The sequence below is a fragment of the Poecilia latipinna genome, unplaced genomic scaffold, assembly GCF_001443285.1.
Source record: "Poecilia latipinna isolate Pla-1442-1.1 unplaced genomic scaffold, P_latipinna-1.0 Scaffold1668, whole genome shotgun sequence".
NCBI lineage: Eukaryota > Metazoa > Chordata > Actinopteri > Cyprinodontiformes > Poeciliidae > Poecilia > Poecilia latipinna.
This window is the reverse complement of record NW_015114284.1, coordinates 105,180-124,723: the sequence shown is the minus strand read 5'-3', so window position 1 is coordinate 124,723 and position 19,544 is coordinate 105,180. Positions and strand designations below refer to the sequence as shown.

Sequence of the window (19,544 nt, the reverse complement as noted above, 5' to 3'; positions counted from 1 at the left end):
GTCAGTCATTTCTGCCTTTAGTTAAAATCACATGAAATTAAAATTCCCCGTCCCTCCTTTTTCTTTTTTTTTTTTTTTTTTTTTTTTTTTTTTTGCTGTAAGAGCCACAGAATGTATTTGATGCTCGTTGTTTTGAGTCTGTTTTAACCCTTTGTGGCTTTCTTCTCGGGTTTCAGCGTGATTAAAGCGAGGGGAGTCTGTCAGAGTCCATTTCTCCGTCCGCTCCGTTCATCCCCAGCTCATGTGCCGGGGATGTTTTCGCCAGATGTGCGCAGAGGCTGCTTCTGGATGAGTAAAAAAAAAAAAAAAACAAACACTTTTTTTGTGTATGTGTGTGTCATCCAGGTGTTGATGCCAGGAGGCTCTCGCTGTAGCTCCTTTTAACGCCTCCTGAAGGAGCGGTTCTCGATGACAGGAGTGATCCGTCGGGCCGCTGGTTCCGGCGCTGTGCTCGCTCTAATCTGGAGGAAAAAAGTTGTTCCATCACACAGAATAATAACTGATTCATAAAAAAACTTACAGCTAAATCGTGATAGTTTGTGATATTTCACGTGTCTGCAGTTTAGCAGTTGGAAGAAAATGCAAACCTAATATTCTAAATACCTAAAAGTTGCTGTTTTTTTGTTATTATGATATCAAATACCAGTTGTAACAAATTGTAAATTTGGCAAAAACGATTAGAAATGCAATCGACAAATTATTCGGAGATGTTTCCATCGATGTGTTGATATTTCAGAGGAGTTTAAAACTTTTTTAATTTTGTGAAACATGTTTTGTTTACTGGAAGTTTTAAAAGAAAATGCTTTTTTTTAAATGAAGAGAGATTCTTTTCTCTGTAAGCTGTAATCATTTTTGCTTCGTATTTGGATCGTGCTGTGCACAGCTAGACTCCAAGAAGACACATTTTTATTTAGTCATGGTCTTTAAAGGTCCAATTAAAGTTCCAATGCTTCATATTTTGGTAACGATCCAATAAAACGTAAATACATGGGCTGTATTGCCAATAACAATACTAATAACGATACTGATACTTTTTGTTATTTAAATTTTCTGTATCACCAAACTTCTGACCTTTTGATGGTTTTGTAGTCCTTCTTGTTACATAACTTTAGATCGAATTTATACATATAAAATATATCAATAGAGTGTTAAAATAATAAACAGAAACAACATAAAAACAGAACAAAGTGTGTGCATTTTTTCCCACAAGTGTAAAAATATGTAATTTGAGACCAAGTAAAAGCAAAATCTTTTTTTTTTAAGTTAGAGTTGAGAAACTACGATACAGAAATTAAATAAAATTTCAACACAGAATCTGAAATTAAAGTATCGATCTGGTGCTGATACCGATTTGACTAATAATATTGATAAAATTGGCCCACCTCTATTAAACAGTGGAGCATTGCACTGTTGTGTTTTTGTCATAATCATAATAATAATTACTATTTTAATAACATGCCATAAAATGTTGCAGCTTGCTTGTGATAGAAAATGCCACAACCTGACTTACCAGTTTTCACTTTGTTGTGATTTAATTTAGTTTAATTCAACTTGGATCATTTCCATAATCAAATATATTAATCTGTGAAGGAAAAAGTTTAAGAAATGTCTGAAAAGTGGAGCTTTGTGCCTCACACCTGCAGCTTCTAACGTATTTAGGGTTTTTTTTTTTTGAGTGTGAACTAAATTGAATATATGTGCAACATCTCCACCTTCTGGAATTTATTTTGACTCTATTTATTAATTTATTTAGTCAGTTCACAAAGGATTTCATCCCAAGGTTTGATGTAATTTTTGGTTCAAATTCCTTGGTACTGGCCCGTTCCTGATCGGGGTCACAGTGAGGGCGCCGTCTCGGGTCGGAGCAACACAACCAGCCAGATCAGAACCAACTAGATTCAGAGTTTAACTCACAATAAAACAATCCAGTCAAATTCAGACGCCACATATCAGAGACATTGTCTTTTTAAATTAATAATAGCATTGTTTCCACACATGATATTGTATTTATTTCAGATTTATTTTAATCGCTTCAATAGATTCCTAAATTGTTGTATAATTTTTGACATCTTCAGGTGAAAGAGCTCATTTTTGTCGTAAAAGCAGGAAATGTTTCATAAGATAAGGTTAGGAGGTTGTATTTTCTTCTCCTCCTGCTGCTGCTTGTCTCCTTTCCCACCTCTCAGCCTCCCAGCTGAAAAAAAATATTCAATTACCAGCCAGGAAGGGTCAGGTCAAACACAGGAAGCCCAGCTGATTGGTTCTGCTCGCATGTCTATGGGCATGTGTGACCAATCACTGCAGCCCTCAGTCACCATATGCTGCTGTGTGTACGTGTAGGTGTGTGTGTGTGTATGTGTGTGTGTGTGTGTGTGTGTGTCTAATTGTTCCAGACCGAGGCTTCCCTGTAGTTTACACTCTCACCTCTTGACCATTGTACCCGGTCAGACATGTTAACGCTGCTTTTAATCAGTTTTACTGTCACACACACACACGCACGCACACACCCACACATGCACACACACACACACACACACACACACACACACACACACACACACACACACACACACATGCATGCACACACACACCTGAATACAGCTGGCCCTGTCCATCCTTACCCTCCACAGCACGCTTCATTAAGATTTAACCAATCTGCTGCTCACACACACACACACACATTCACACACACACACACCTGATCTCGCCCTGTTAACCTCGTCCAGCCTGACCCCCTCCCTCACTCGCTCATCTCTCTTACTGCTTGAGTCTTTGTCTCGACACAAATCTCACATTTTCATCTAACCTGTGGCTGCATCAGTTCACAGCGGGGAAATATGTTCAAACAGACGACAACGTTCAGATCGGAGCAGAAAACCGCTCTGGAGGAGCTTCACTTCAACCGTCCAGATAGCCGTCATATGAAATAATTTAACAATGAAGTTGATCCGTTTCAGTAACTCTGCAAGTGAAGCACAATATGTTGAAATGTGTAGATTATTTCCATGCTGGCTGATGTTTTCACGTTTTTGTATGCGTTAGTCATGACGATTTTACTCCTGCTTAACGGTTATGTCTTTCAAGAGGCGCATTTTATAACTTTTCTAAGATATCTAAAATCCATCAGGACGGACTGCGTTATAATCTTTTCAAAAGCTGTCTTAGTTAATCACTCTAGTTTAATCTCTTGCTCCAACCTCAGTCTGAGTGTTTCGTTTTCTTTATTCTTGCTCATGTTGACATTTTTTGTCAGATTTCCAGTCATAACTGCTTACTTGTTTATTTTCTGAAGTGTTTTTTGTTACTTGTTGCTTCCTTAACACATCTTGCTTCGGTCACAAATCGGTGAATTAGTTTCACCCTGGCTTTCTGTGGCTTTCTGTGGAATTAGTTGCGTGTTTTGGACTCTCGGCTTTCAAAATGTTTTCGTACCGTCACACGGTGTGCAGAGTGAACCTAGAAACACAAACAAACAGTAAAGATCAGGGGTGTATTATCGGTGGGATGATTGTTGGGACCTTTCGGTTGATCCCCTGGCATTAGGAACAAAAACACCTGTAAATCACAAAATGAAAAGATGATTTGAAAGTAGAATCTACCTGGAAGCCCAAGAGACGAGTCTGGGTTTGCCTCGCCTGGTAGAAACCAGTCCCTTGTTCTACGCATTGCTTCCTACATGGGGTCTTGGCTACTGAGAAAAATGTGCTTTTTAGAGGCGTGGATTCTTTTGAGGTTCTAAATTTTAACCAATCGCTAATGTGCCAGTTTGACGCTATGAAGCTTACCAGATATCGCCTGCTCTGTAAACAAAGAAATGCCGATCCAAACGATAAATATTTAGAAGTGTAGCAAAGACAGACTGAAAAGTTCACTTCCTCTGCTACCATTTCTAAACCTACAATTCTAAAACAATCAATCAATCAATCAATCAATCAGTCAGATTGCATTTGCATTGCACATTTCATGATTCAGGCATTTCAAAGTGCTCTACGTTATAAAAACACAAAAATACAAAGAAACTGCATTGGAAGGCCTTGGCCAGGGTAGAGATTCCCAGACACTTTCATGTGCAGGTTGTCGTGTTGGACTGTTTTTAGGAGTTGGGCATAGCTACAGCTAGGAACATTTGTTGCTCCAAACTTTATGGTAACACTGTGGCGTTGGTTGGCGCACACCAATGCACAAAGCAAGTTCCTCAGCTTGGCGCCCTGCGTCATGACCTCTACCAGATAGAACATCTTTGAGATGGATTAGCAGTTCTTGTCCAACATCAGCGTCCGACCTCAGAAATGCACCTCTGTTAAAAATATCAAACGTCAAGTCAGTGGATCAAGAATGTGATGTCAATCAAGTTAATCTGCTCCGCGAAGGCGGACGTCGAGTGAATGCTCTTGGCAGCAGCAGTGCGTGTCAGGGTGAACAGTGACGTGTTGTGAGCGTGTGTGGGGTGCATATGGCAAAACGCTCTGCGGGTCTGCAGTTTAGTCACACTCCCGCGTCTCAAATTGAATTAGCGTTGACAGCGCACAGCGTCAGCCGCGTGTACGTGTGTGCGCACCGGGGGCACTGGCTGTTGGCAAGCTGTCTGCGTGTGTGTGTGTCGAAACACTGGGTGGGGGAAGAGGGCTCTCTCTCTCTCTCTCTCTCTCTCTCTCTCTCTCTCTCTCTCTCTCTCTCTCTCTCCCCTGAAATCAATTAAACGAGTATAGATGTGCAGCCGTGGGGGTGAGAGGGGTACATCCTGTAGAGGGCAGCGCAGACAGACAGCACCATCTGGGGCAGCGGGCGGATCTGACCCGGGGTTGAGACATGAAAGCACCGAGGCAGGGATAAGAAGAGCGCAGAGTGCAGGTCTGCGCTAAATCACTCTTTCCTCCCTCCTCCCTCCTCCTGCTGCTCCATCACTCCATCCCTCCGTCTGCCATCCGATACATCGGCCACGGCGCATCACTCAATCACCCCCCCCCTCCCTCCCAACTCTCCTTTCTTATCCTCCGCTCTCCTCGGAGGAGTGATAACCTGTCATACACAGGAAGCGAAAACAGGGGAGGGCGATCCATCCGCCCTGACAAGAGATAGGGGCAAAGAGGAAAAGAATATCTCGCATCTCTTGTTCCAGAAAGCGCTGATTTATAGGTTCGTCCTAAACAAAACCAGTGCCAGCGTCTTTTTGGTGTCGGTCGCCCTCATGCGCGGATTGAAACGCACACCTGCATGAAAAGTCGAGCTCGGTTCGGACGGGCGGCTGCAGGTGATGGACAGCCCCGGGTCAGAGTGTGCGTTGTGTTTGTTGGTCATGAGGTGGGTGCTGACAGCCTTCAACCAGCCGCTGAAACGCACAGCTCCATTGATCAGTGTAATCTCAGCTCAACAAGAAACGCTGGATTGCGTTGTCTAAACCACACGGTAAAACAAACAAAATCTCTAATTTACGGTAAAATACCGGCAGATGTTTACCGTTTTTATACGGTGAAATTCTGGACACCGCAGCAGCCGGTATTTTATCGGAAATTAGAGACGGTTTGTTGTTGTTTTACAGTGCAGACTGCAGTCTAAATGGTTCAATTTAAGTTGTGGAAATATCTGGGGCAACTCCTCTTGAGGCATTTACAACACTACAAAGAACAATACAATTAATCGATAACTTAGAAAGTACAAACACATTATATAATCTAAATGATTAAAATTCATTGACGTTGTGAGATTATAGACAGCTCTAATATTTTACAAAGCTAAGAATGAACAGTTACCTGAAAACATGAAAAAAAAAATAACAGTTTTAAGACTAAGAAGTAAATGTGTAAGTTCAGGACGAAGTCACTGATTAAATATTTAGGACTTCTAGAGAAAAATGGAGTCAAACTGTGGAATGAATTGAATATTGAACTTAGACAATGTCCAAAACTGTTCACAACACACATAAACAAACAGATGAGTATTGCTGGATGTAAAATATGAGATTATTATTCAATTGTTGTTGGTGCTGGTTTTGTTGTTTAATGATTGCTCATCCACTATAATTAAGATTAAGTAGATGCTACGCTGATTTCATATGCTAACTATGAAACATGGGTTTGATATATGGATTGGAATGGGCATATTGATAAGTTTATGCTTTCATCCACTCTCTTGACTATATGAAAACAGTTTTGACATTATGGTTCATGTTGTATTTTTTTTTTGTACATATTTTAAAAATAAACAAATATGCAGAGGAGTATGGAGGGAAAAAAAGGACCGTGTGGAGAAGACATACGTGTGTACGCGGGCAGGGTGAGGCTGTTGTTGACTGTCTGGGAAGCGAAGGAAAAGACATGGAAACCGCGTGTGTTGACGTCAGAACTGGGAGTCACAGAGCTGCTGGGGCGATTAGCACGTCGTCTGATGAATGGCGTTGGTTTGAGGGCCGGATGGATCGCTCACTTACAGGAAACCCGACAACACACACGTTTTCATGTGTACAAACACACTCATCTCTCCTCTCTTTCCAGGAGACCAGGACGTTTGTAAATACACTGAGCGCCTCGCCAAAGTATTAACGAACCGTTCCTCAATTAAAGTTGAAATTTAAGCTATGAAGTGGAGGATAAATAATGCAAGAGTGTAAACGGTTTTTATAAATCTGAAAAGTGTGGCCTGCATTTGTATTCAGCTCCCTTTGCGTCAGCGCCCTAAACAAGCCAGACTGGTCGTTATTAAAATAGGTCATAAAACAATGCTCTAAGCTGTTGGCATCTCACAGAGTACTGTGAGATGTCAAATCTGTTTCACATTTTAAAAGGCTCCGTCAAGAAAAAGCTTTCATTAATCACAAGAGAAGCAGCCAATGAGTGGATGGAGGAGTTGCAGTGACCGCTGCACATATCGGAAGAGTGTCGGTCACAAAGTCATTAAACATCCAGTTTAACGTTTCTTAGAGCTGAAAGAAAGTTTCCCCTTAGATTTCACCAAGAGTCTGAGACCTTACAACCACAGAGCCGTTTTTGCTTAAAGACTTTTAATAAATATATACAATAGAAAATTTGTGGTCATTTTTTTGTTATAAAACACCACTTTATTTCTGCTTTTTTTAAAAAAGGCTTTAAAACAAAGGAAAATATTTACAAAAAGATGATGCTTTAGGAAACTCATTCTAACAAACAAAAAAGCAAATATTTATTACTGATACTTGAGTCATTCTGTGGTGGAAATAGAACATAGATTTTATCCCATACAAAAAAAAACAACTAACATCTGCATTATATGCTTATATTTTAAAATAAATTGTTGTTTCTGCACTGTTTTAGTCCAATTATTAAGAGTCATTGAAAGTCTAAAGAGCCACTTGCTCTTGAACATTAGACTAAAACTGATGACCAACACAGATAATGTTCTGGAGGAAAACTACCCCTGAAGTTTTAACACTGTAAAACACGGTGGTGGCTTCATCATGCTGTGGATGATTTTCGTCAGCAAAGACATAGAAGCTAATTAGAGTTTATTTTGGGAAAATAAGTCACACTTGAGACTGAAGCTTACCTTGCAAAAGTAACAATTGTCTATTGCAAAATAATCCTAATAAAGCACATGGAAGTTTGTGGTTCTCACAAAAGGTGATAAAATTCACAGATTATTATACTTTTGTGAGGCTTTTTACAAAGTTCTTTGACAATTCAGACAGTAAAACCCAAATATCTTCAATTTTACAGTTTCATATCCTTCTTAAAAGAACTTATGATCAAGTGTGAAATCAGCTCTCTGAATTTTTGACCGACTAGCGGAGAACGCTTAATAACTGTTAAACTGCTCTTGCTTTTCACATTGGACTCTGAGTGAAATTCAATTTCAGACACAGCTGGTTTCACTTCCAATTTTTTTTTTGTTGTTTTTTGTTTGACAGCTGCACTCAGTCACGTCTCATAATCTGGCCTGATAAACAACCGGATTTTATTGAGTTTGCAGAGAAAACAGCGTCCAGACTGTGCGGAGGGACGAGCTGCAGGGCGCCGAGCGCGGCGGGTGCAGCACGGTGGAGTCCTGCAGACGACAACCGACACGCGGCGTGTTTGTGCTGCGCCTCTGTGTGTGTCATGCATGCTAATCTAATGAATGGGCAGTATATTTACACGTCTACGCTCGACGCAGAGCCTCTCCTGTTTCGGGATGCCATTTCACATGATTGGAAGCAAATGACTCCTGGGGTCAAATTTCCCTCCCTTTTTCTCTTTTTTTTTCTTTTACTGCCCGTCAATCACAGACGTCCGTCCCCTCCTCGTGTTATTCCAAGCTGGAATCGGAACGGGTTCCGTGTTATTTCAGCCGCCACCTACAAGAGGATCATGTTGACACGCTTTACGGCGCTGGAGGAACAGAGGAGGACATTCAGGATCAGCAGGCTGATAAAAGCTTCACTCCGCTTCCACTTCTAGGCAGACTTTTGTTGTGATTTGCATGTCAAAAATGAAATCAGAGGCATTGCAGCCAGACAGAATGTCATGTTGCGTTGCGTAGGACGGTAAATGTATCTCAGAGGCCGTGGGATTCTTGCAAAAATGATTGTACCGCCCATAACTCCTTGCAGCTCAAACTAACACCTTTCTCTCTGCAGTCGGTTACGTCTTTTTCGTTTTCAGCGAGTTTGGGAATCAGCTTAAACCACGCTGGACAGAGACAGGTGCAGAGTTCAGGTCTCCTCGGATGAAAGCAATTAGTTTAATTGAAAGATCAGGAATTAGTTGGGAATTTAGAATGATTGTCCCACAAGGTAGGCAAACATGGAAATGACAGTATCGAGTGACCCGGCGCTGATTGTGTCTGCCTGTGCACAAAGGGCGAGCTGTCTGATAGGGCTGCTGCACCTGACCGCTAGCTGAGACCGAGGGGCCATCCCCCTTTAGCCCGAGTTCCTCAATTGACTCCTTCCTGCTATTTTCCCCTCTCCGCCCCGTCCAGCCCACGTTAGCTCGCTGACGCGCTCGGCTATGACAAGTAAATTGCTGTTTGGTTATGACCGTTTGTCGGGAAACAGTCCATTTCCACCCACCATCCCCCCGCTTTGCCTAAACCACCAGAAGAAGAGCGGGAGGGTTGGGTACCGGGCCTCGAGTCGGAGCTGAAGGCAGGAATTATCACATCAGCGGCTAAACAGGCGTGTCCCATTTGGTACATGCAGTCCCATACTGGGTCTATTTCATTTGATTTTCATGAACTTTCTTAGCTGAAAAGCCACAAGGAAAAGTCTCCACCTCTCTAACAATGACTCTTTGGACTGTGTCGGTGAACAAAGGTCTGTTTTCTGCTGCATCTGGGCCCAATAAAGATCTCTGAAGCACAATCACTTCACCTCCAGGAGTCTCTGATTAGTCATATTGGTTGTACGGTGCAGAAAGGGAAGCTGGCTGCCTGAACTCTGGCAGCTGTTGCACCGAGCCGAAAACCACAGAGAGACCTGATGAGCTCATGGTATCGGTCAGGGGTGGCTGAGCCTGACACCAAGTCCTCAGAGTAAACACAAAACACACTTTTGTTCGCTGTCGGAGAACTCCACGTGATGAATGCAGGGCCATTTGTCATGCACAACTGGAAAACACTTTTCTCATATGTACGTTTTTGTGTCTGTTGGCATGTGTCTGTGTACGGTACGTACATAAATGCATACCGTCGCCTTCGTAGAGCAATGGCCTACGTCATTGTTTTGCCAAAAGTGATTCTTTTGTCAAAAAAATGATACGAGTGAATATTTTAGGAGTTGTGGTGGACAATATTTACATATTTGCAGAGATACCTATAATTTCCTTGTATGTTTCTGTGTTGGTATGCTAAAAAACCTTTTGAACCTTTTTGACCGAAGTACAAAATAAACTTTAATAGGTACTTCACCATGGTTATGTTAATGGCGACTGTGACAGTAAATGCCATGTTTCTCAGTCATTACCTGACATAACCCAGGCTCCTTTTGTCGATGCTCTTTGGTAACATTGTGTGAAGAAGTTGGCTTAAATAACTATAACCTCACAGAAAGACTGTGAAAATAAAAAACAATCTACTTCCACCCTGAAGAGAAAAGTTTGTACATTTATTCCAACTTTGGAGGTTTTGGCTCAGGATTGACCAGCTTCAGGATCGGTTTTTGTGCTTGACCTTCCAACACATCGTTTTGAATCGTTCTTAAATACAAAGGTCCACCTCGCAGTCAGTCGCTTTTTCCCCATTTGGTTCTGCTTGGTCCTAAGAGTCCAGCTGTCAGAGGCAGTGGTTGGAGGTCTGCTGCCAGGCGGGGTGCCGCAGCAGGCAGTCTGTCGTGTCTTCGCTCAGTTTGCCGTGTCTAGAAATAGCCGTGAGTTGGGGACTCAGGGGGAAGCTGTAGCTGTAAAGACAGTAGGGGGTCGTAGTGTCAGAGAGATGAGGCAGGAGGGATGATCCCGGCGGGCTCAGAGGGCTGTGGAGGGGGACGAGACACGGGGAGCTACCGGGGGACCGGTGCAGACATGGATCCCTGCAGTGAAGGGGTTTCTTCCCCTGCAGCGCCGACAGAAGTGGCAGGTCCGCTAGCGGCGGAAGAGAAGGAAGGCCTTTCAGTCCGTCCGCTCCCAGGGAGGAGAAGACTCTGCCGGGCAGCGGAGAAATGGAGGGCGTTGCGGTGGACGCCTTCCCAAAGAGGGGCAGGGTGAGAGCGTGGAGAGCGGCGTCCGGGCAGGAGAACGGAAGAAGAGGTGAAGACGACGAGAGAGGGAGGAAGTTCTTCGCAGTGCCGCTCGGCGACAGGGAGCTTCCTGTCAACAGATGTCACGAACTGGAGTCACTCCGTTATGTGAGAAAGCGTGGGAAACTTCAGACAAGAAAACTAAACAGATTTTCAGATTAGTACCTTGGAGCTGGATGGAGAAAGGCTTAAAGTCCAAGCTCAGAGGGGCTCTCCAGGGGTATGACTCCAACAGGCCGTCCAAAACCCCCCTACACACACCCACGCACACACACACACACACACACACATATACACACAACTCCTGATTTACTGTGTAAACAGTAAAAATCCTTATGTAGGAATTCAAATGTTGATTCTGAAAGGTGTGAAATTCTGCACTACGCTGTTCAGATTTATTTGAAGGTTTTACATGGGTTCACATTTCAGTAGTTAAAACTGAAATTCCCTCCTGACTCGTTTAGCCAAATGCTAATCGAGTCAGGTTGGCATGACGCTAACCGATCTGCAGCGTAAAAGCGTTGATGTTCTGTGTGTGGCGAAGTGTGCCGTACCTGTTCCGCCCTGGATCTCTGAAGCCTTTGGCGAACGGGTTCCTGTCGATCTTCAACTTGGTGATCTTGCCCAAAAGAGGAACAAATTCAGAGCGTCAGCTGGACATCTGTTAAGCTAACAATGAGCTCGGCTTCACGCGGGAGGGGAAAAGTGGCAGAACTCCCCTCCTTTCTGTTTGGATTTTATCAGCCCTGTCAAACACTGTTCAGACAGGAGTTTGTACCGTTTTATGCCCCGCTTTAACGGGCCGTGGGCCCCGGCAGCTGTAGCAGTCACATCTTGTTACTGAGCTTTTGTAATAATATGTTCCCTGATAGTAAAATGAGCCCTGATGAAAAGAGGTGGGAGCCCCCACAGGCGGCTCTGTTACCGAAGGAATGGCAGCGAGCGGCAGGGTCAGGTAGGCTGTGTGAAATACACACACCCTCTCTCCGAGGAGCATGAAAACAACACTGGATTTATGGTTTCACCGAGGCCACATGCCGTACTTAAGCTTCACAAACTGGAGGTTCATTCATTCATATGTAACGTCAAACAGGATCACAGCTACTAACATGTTCACAACAAAGAGTAAACCTCTGCTTTCTGGTTATTTCTGGAGAAGACAACGCATGCCCTCAGTTTGACCTGAGTGCCCCGACCAGCTAGCATAGCATATGTAAGCTAACTACCACTAGGATGTGTGAAAAACAACAACTTTTGGTGTGGAAAGAGGTACTGAGAGAATTAGACTGAAACTCAGTTACGTTTGGTTTCTGTCAGGTGTTTAAAATAAATTTACGGGAAGAAGTTAAAGTAAATACTATACGCAGTCGGAGATAGGTTAGCTGTTCATACAGGCTGCTAACACAACGAGCTAGCGATTAGCAGGTGCTTGTCGTTTCACTCTTAGACTTTTTCGTCCTCTTCCTGTTTTAGTGCCAACTTGATGATTTCTCAGGTATATAAGAAACACATCTACCTCAGGCAGTCAATTCTCACCAAGGTAACATTTGTAAATATGGAGTGAATAACCTTTAGCAGCCAGCAGGAAGGCTAAACATATTATCATATAGCTACTCTGCTTCATGCTTCTAAGGTTTGGGAAGCTCTATTATGGAGCATTGATAGAGTCTGAAATGTTAGCAGTTTTTAAAACATTTAGAATTAAGGAAATGATCTTCAAGTAAATAGTCATGTTAATTCATATAGTTTTATTACCTATGTGGCTAATTGAAGATGCAAAAGTTTTAGGTTTTAGCTGATAGTTTTAAATGACTAATTCCTGTTTTGCAGTGTTCTCTCTCTTGCACAGTGTAGCGATACAGCTAATGACCACATGCAACTGGAAAACTTGAACTTATTTTCATGTTGTTCCTGTATTGTTTTAAATTGCAGCTCTTAAAGAAAAATCAGAATCAGCTTTAGGATGCTTTGTTAAAACTGCAGTTATTAAATCAACCACAAAGCTGTAATCATTTCTGAGCCCCAGAAAATCAGAAAAGCTGTGCATTACTGATGCTCTGTTTTATTTAGTTTAGTTTTCTTCTTCTTCTTCTGAACATGCAGTCAAACTGAAGCTCGCTTTAATATGTTCGGAACAAAATGTTTCAAAGCAGCAGCTGGTATTCTCCAGACTGCTACAGAGTCGTCGTTGCTCTGTGTGACGTTGGTGTCAGTGTAGCGTCACCTGTTGGTTCTGGTAGGCTGTGACGGTGGTGAACTCCGTCTCTGGGAAGGAGAAGGTGTTCACCCCTTCGGCTGGCAGGGACTGGATCTGGGACAGGTCCATCCGAGGGTCGTGCCGGATGATGTGGACGCGGGGCTTGTATTTATGCATCGACTGAAGAATGATCTGCTGGCCGACAGAGGAAGACGTGTCCAGATTTGTTAAGTTAATTTGACAAGGTGTTTTTGTCACTGGTTATTCACGCTGACATTTATAGATTTAACAGGAGAACACCTGAAAGTTATGGAAAAATCCCAAAAAGCTTTATCGCAACTTTTATTTTGTATGAGAGCGGGCATTTAATTTGAAATTAAACATTATAATAATCTAAACAATTGTAAAATAAAGGAAAACAGTGTAGTTTGTCTGATTACACTGATAAAAAAGAAAGCACAATATGAAAGCTTAGTTATTCTACAGAACCAATAAAAATAAAAATATTAAAACACTTGGATTAGAATAAGTAAATCTAAATATAAAATACATAAGGGATTCAACTAAACAATTTGGATCCAAAACAAAAGAAAATGTTCAAAATTTGTTTTTAGCGCTGAGGTGTGTTGTCGCTGTAGTTTAGTAATTTGTGAATTTGTTTGGAATAGACAAATTAAATCTGTTTTATTTGTTAAATCTCCTGTTTGAATTTAAGTTAAACAAAACTGCAAACATAAAAGTTAGTTCAACATCCAGAAAAAAAATTATTATTTTCATGTCAGCTGATGAAACTAAATTAAATATTTATAAAATGAACAGTCAGTTGGTTCTTTAATACTTTCTTTAACCCATAATGTGTTAAAAATGTACTAATTGTTTTGATTTAATATAAAAACCACTTTTTAACCACATTTGAACTCAACACAAGTCTTTCTGTTGGGAACATCATCCATTTTATTCCTGTTCATTTAAGTTTTTAAGAGATTAAAAACAGGGAACAAAACCAATGGTCCAGCAGTTAGTGTAATAAAAAAGACTTTAAGAAAATAGCAGAATTAGATTTACTTATGAAGTGGTTTTACGTTTTCTAGCGTAAATATCGAATCACTGCCTCTTGTTTGTGTCCAAACCCTCCCGGTCTCCACATCTGTGCCGTTTCCACGTTTGGAGCCCAGAAGGATTTCCGCTTCCTCGTCTCCCCTTCAGTATCGGAGCCGGGAAAGGCGACGGTGATTTAAGGAGAGCTGGAGCTGTCAGCGCCGCTAAGAACTGACTCTGATGTCCAGCATGACTGACAAATATGAGGACATGCTACGCCTCAACATGTTATCCAAACAAAAACGCAAAAAGAAGAAATCTGCCTTCCATACACTGCAAAAACTAGTCCAGGAGATGCTTAAATTTGAATGAAAAATACTGGTTGATTTTGTTGTTGCTGCTGTTTTGGTATCTGATCCTACCTGGACTTTAGGATCTAATCGTCTTCACTTGTGTTGTATTTTGAAAAACCACAGAAACTCAATAAAATGTCACAGGATTTGTGGGAATTGCTAAAGTCCAACTTGCCAGACAGAAAGTTGAACCCTGAGCCACGAATTTAACCAATTTGTGATTCTCTTTTAGCTGTAAAACTGAAACAAAGTTACTCAAAAGCAAAAAAATATATATACCCTTATAAAACATGAGTTTTAGTGGTTAAATTCAACTCGCTTTTTTTCGTCCCAGATCGACAGGACAGCTGTGGTCGAGGAAGAGGAAAGCGACCCCGGGGTCAACCTACATGTCCCTTGTCGTCCATCTCGTTGTTGGTGAGCTTGACCCGGTCGAAGCTGATCACCTGTCGCATCCACGTCTCCCCCGTACACGGCGAGTCCGGGTGAACGTAGAGGCGCGGAGAGATGCACGAGTGGTCCGTGTTCCCAGCCACCATCCACTGCGAGCTGTGGTACACGTACCTGCACAGAAGAAACAAACAAAAAAACAAAAACGTCAGCAAGTTAAGGCCTAAAAGAAAAGCTACACTGTAAAAAAGGAATTTGGGAAAGTTTCATTTTCTATTTTACTTTAATTTTAACGACAGCTGATTTGTAACGTTAGCTGCTTTATTTAGGTGACAAATCGCACGAGAGCAAAGGAGAAGCCACTGACCTCACATCTGCTTCCAGCAGGAAAAGCCGACACGTTTCTCTGGGTTTTATTAGCAGTGAATGTTTCAACTTACTAAACGCTCTTCTGTCAGAAGAGGTGTGGTTTGAAGAATTTCACTTTTTATCCAGCTTCAGATATCAGCAACAGCACTTAAAACTGAGGCCAAACATGCTGGCTACCACAACAAGATGTGTTAAAAAAAAGAAAAAAAAAAAAGAAAAAAAGAGAGATGAATTTATGAAAGGGGATTTTTAGAGCAAAACGTAAACTCACTATCTAAGACCAGGTGAAATATAACCAGTCTGCTACATTTATGATCAGATTTATTATTGTTTTTGTTTTAATCACAAGCCAGCTGTTTAGTTTTTCTCTTTTGCATGGAGGTCAAACCTCATAAGAGAAACAGTGAAACTGCTTCTTTGCACTTATTAAACTGGTTTTTGTACATTAATATCTCCAATTATGAGTGTTTTCCCCTCTTACTAATCAGGTGTATTTTTATATAAGCTTCATGAATGAATATATTTTTCATATTTTCTGCTGTGTTCAAAGTTTAAGCCAGCGTAAAACAGAACAGTTAGAACGACATTTATTTCAGCCAATAAAATAGATTTTATTTGGTTGAAAAAAAAGAATTTTTTTTTTTATAGACTTACACTAATTTTATTAAGTACATTTATCACGTTTATTGGAGCCTTTTAGCTGTGAAGCTATAAACGGTTGCTAACTAAGATGCAGCCTCATATTAGAGCAAAAAGAAACAAAGCATGAGTTAAACCACGGCTTGTTTCGTGAGTCCACAAACCTGTAGCGCTTGGAGTCCACGGGCATGACGTCCATTGCCACGTAATACTGCTGGCAGGGGTCCAGGTTGCGCACTTTGACGCGCACAGAAGGAAACATTCTTCTAAAGACAAGCGCAAAAAAAAGGAGAAAAAAAAGTATCAAATCAAATATCGCGATAATATTGACAATTTTACAAAACATTTTGGAAAATATTAAAATTCAATATAGTGTTACTTTTTATTATTATTTTTCCGAATATATATATTTTTTTAATATACACCTCTGGAGAAAATTAACCCCATAGAAAACCTGCAACTAAATATTGATTTCTGAACTCTTCCCGAGTTAAAACATCTGTATTGTTGTTTCTAAATGAACATTAACTTGTTTTCTTTGCATGATCTGAGGACTGAAAGCGCTGCATCTTTTCCCTTATTTTAATCATTTCTCATTTTCTGCAAATTAATACTAAATTTTTGCTTGGAATTTCGGAGACATGTCAGTAGTTCATAGAATAAAAGAACAATCTTCATTTTACTCAAACATTTACCTATAAAACGTAAAATCGGAGAAACTGATCACTTTAAGTGGTCTTTATATATATATATATATATACACACACACACACACAAACAAACTTTGACCCACTTTCTGCACTTTTCTCCGTCTCCCAGTCACAATAAAACATGGAGGAGAGACGGAAATGTCTCCCAATATTCTAATTAGTTTCTGCTCCCGCCACAAACTGATAAGCCGCTCATTTGTTTGGAAAACCAGCAGTTTTCTTTACTCATCCCTGAACGGCCGCAGCGAGTTGAAAGGTCTTTTTTTCCGCCTGATAAACGCGCACCTGTGACCGCAGAGCAGTTAATGTAAATGCCGGAGCGATACGTGTTGCTGATAATGTCCACTTTTTAGTTCATGCGTAACTGACGGCGATAACGTGGACTGTTCATAGATGTTTATATGGGGCTGTTTTTTATTTTTTAGACAAAGCGTTGTCTGATTTAAACAGAAAAGTCCGGGGACGGTTTATTTTAATTCATCTGATCATAATCTGATGAAAACGTTTCGCTTGTCTACCAGATTAAACGTTTTTATCGGCTTCATTAATTCTGTAAATTGGAGCAGCCAGTTGTGTTGAACTGTCACATCAGGTCTGTAAGTTTTTTTCTTTCCTTTTTTTTTTACCTGCCAGCTTTGGTGATGATCATCTCGGTTCCGATTTCATAGAACCTCTTCCACAGCTCGGAGCCCTGCAGCTCCGCCCGGACCTCTCTGTCCGGCCGGGAGTCGCTCTCCTCGGGCCCCGGGTCAGACTCCTCTGGCCCGCTCTGTCCCGGCGCGTCTCCAGGCCTCCATGAACCTGCTACAGTCATCTGGCTGGCGGTGTGTTCGGACAGGCCTGGAAAAATAACAAGGAAAAAAAATATATATATATATAAAAAAAAGAAAACCATGTTTGAGTTATTTTGGGTGTTTTTAAAGGTTGTTATAGAAATATCGGGATGCTTTCTTAGGATAACTCCAGAACTAAAGCTCTATTTAACATGATGGACATATTTGCTTTTGAATTATATGTTTCACTAGCCAAGTAGGTTAGAAAACAAAATATATTATTTAAAAAAATGTTTTTCAAACTTCTTTCCTCCACTTTGCGTAAAACTTGCTGCATCCCCAGCTTTTTGCGGGTTCTCACCGCTGCTGATGCTCCTGCCGCCGGCAGCGTCTGCAGCCGCGCTTGACTCGTGCCTTTCGGACACTTTCATCCTCTTGGAGGGTTTCCCCACCAGCGCCTCCACGGAGAACGCGTGAGCCCGGGAGCTCAGGCCCTGCATCCCGGGCACCAAGGAGGAAAAAAAAAAAAAAAAAGCTGTGTGTAACCGGCCGAACTCCAAAGATTTATCCTTCCGGGTCCCGCTAGAAAAGGAGGCAGGATGGGGCACCAGAAGCGGCAGCGGCGCCTCAGGGAGTCCCTTCTGTCTCGCAGCGACGCCTGGACGCTGCGTAACGGATCCGGTGCGCTGCCATGTGTTCTCTGAGACGCGCGCTGCTCTTCGTCCAAAATCGCTGATTGTTGGCACGCCTCTCCACCTCGACACAAAACTCTCCCCACCTCCTTCACCCATGCCACGGTCTCCCCCCTTTTTTTTCTTTTTTCTTTGCCTCTCTGCTTGTTCCTCTGGTCCCTCTGCGCGTCACGCAGAGGGAGGGAAGAGCGCAGCGCGCATCGCTCCACACAAACATACACTCGATCTTATAGTAAAAACTATTGTTAAAGTACGTTAAATGGTTGTTGAGGGCTTAGACGGTTTATTTTAAACATGTTGAAATCAGTGGTGGTCGATATGGATTTAAAGTTTTATCGTAATGTTTTGTGATAATGATAAAAATGAGAATAAGAACTATTTATTACTTCTGTTCAGCTATGACTGACATCAGCTAACATAAATACTGCTGCTGAAAAACCTGCACACGTACGATACGGTTCTTTAAGAAACTCCTAAAGATTCTTTACCATTTGTAAAATAAATCGCACTTTCCGATGAATAAATCTTTTTTAATTACTAAAATTATAAAAAAAATATTTAGTTATATGTTTCAAATTTATTGATAATTATTTATATGCCCATTAAACAAATATTGAAAAAAAATCAGTAAAACTAACAATCCCAGTTTTTTTAATTGTAAAAAACAAAATGGTCCATTGTTTTTATTATTATTTATTGTTATTGTGACCACGATAAATCTGAATTATTATCATAAGAAATTTATCATGATAAATTATATAACAAATGCCCACTCTTACTAGAAATATGAAATTAAACAAGATAAAGCAAGCCAAGCAGCACATATCAGCACTACTACCGCTACAGTAGTAATAGTAGTAGCAGTAATAATAATAAATGTTCAAAATGGAAATGGGAAAAAAAATCTTCCCAAATCGATCTCCAAAACCAGCGACATGGAGGATATTAATAAATATTTTTCATGCATGTACACAAATACATCTGCAGTAGGTAGCAAAAATCACACTCTCTGATTTCTTTTTTCACTTTTTCCCACATTTTCACAAACTTTAAGAATTTTATGGGAACAGATTGATTCAAAGCGCCTGCAAAGTTGAGATATGGAAGCAAAAGGATACATGAGTCTTTTACAAACAAAGATCTGAAAAGTGTAGCATGCATTTGGATTCGGCCATGCTCCCTCTGATAGCCCCCACTTTAACCGACTTCCTTCAGAAAAGTCCCAATTTGGAATGTGATCCATCATTTTGTAACATACAGCTTTATGTTTGCACCTCAGTGGTTCGTTTCAGATTCACACTGAGTGCGGCGCAACTTGAAACCTCGACCGACCCGGCGAAGACGACGTTGATTGGATAAAGGGGCCCAGAGTTTCATGGTGTCTCTGGAGGAGCTGCAGTGAGCTCAGGTAGGAAGATTGGTTGACAGGAAAAATATCAGTCATGCGCTTCACAAATGTGACATCAGTGAAAGAAAGAAGAAAGTCAGTGATGAACAAAACAAGGAGGAACAAAAACATTCAAAGTTTTGGCCACATGAGACCAAAATGAACCTTTTGTCTGTCGGTCAGCTTACATCACGTCCTTACCCTGAAACATGGTGGTGGCAGGATCATGCTGTGGGAAAGCTTTTCTACAGTAGAGAGCTTCATCATAGTTGATGGGATAATTAATATGAATTAAAATAATCCTCTTAGAGACTG

General features: G+C 41.4%; 1 protein-coding gene across 1 annotated transcript; it reads right to left on the bottom strand.

Moving 5' to 3' along the window:
- Window positions 1-9,816: 9,816 nt before the first annotated feature.
- Window positions 9,817-17,177, bottom strand: tbx22 (T-box transcription factor 22). The gene is made up of 7 exons (XM_015059908.1): window positions 17,004-17,177; window positions 15,832-15,933; window positions 14,659-14,833; window positions 12,906-13,070; window positions 11,236-11,300; window positions 10,847-10,932; window positions 9,817-10,751 (listed from the first exon to the last, which is right to left on the bottom strand). The coding sequence occupies exons 1-7, from the start codon at window positions 17,024-17,026 to the stop codon at window positions 10,222-10,224; spliced, it is 1,146 nt and encodes a 381-aa protein (XP_014915394.1). The 5' UTR covers window positions 17,027-17,177; the 3' UTR covers window positions 9,817-10,221.
- Window positions 17,178-19,544: the final 2,367 nt, after the last annotated feature.

Coding starts and splice junctions, on each gene's coding strand:
- tbx22 (XM_015059908.1), bottom strand. CDS start 17,026: ATGATCATCACCAAAGCTGGCAG. Junction 11,301..12,905: donor CAGCCTACCAGAACCAACAG/GTGACGCTACAC, acceptor CTTTTGGGCAAG/ATCACCAAGTTGAAGATCGA. Junction 10,752..10,846: donor TTTCTCCATCCAGCTCCAAG/GTACTAATCTGA, acceptor ATCTGTTGACAG/GAAGCTCCCTGTCGCCGAGC.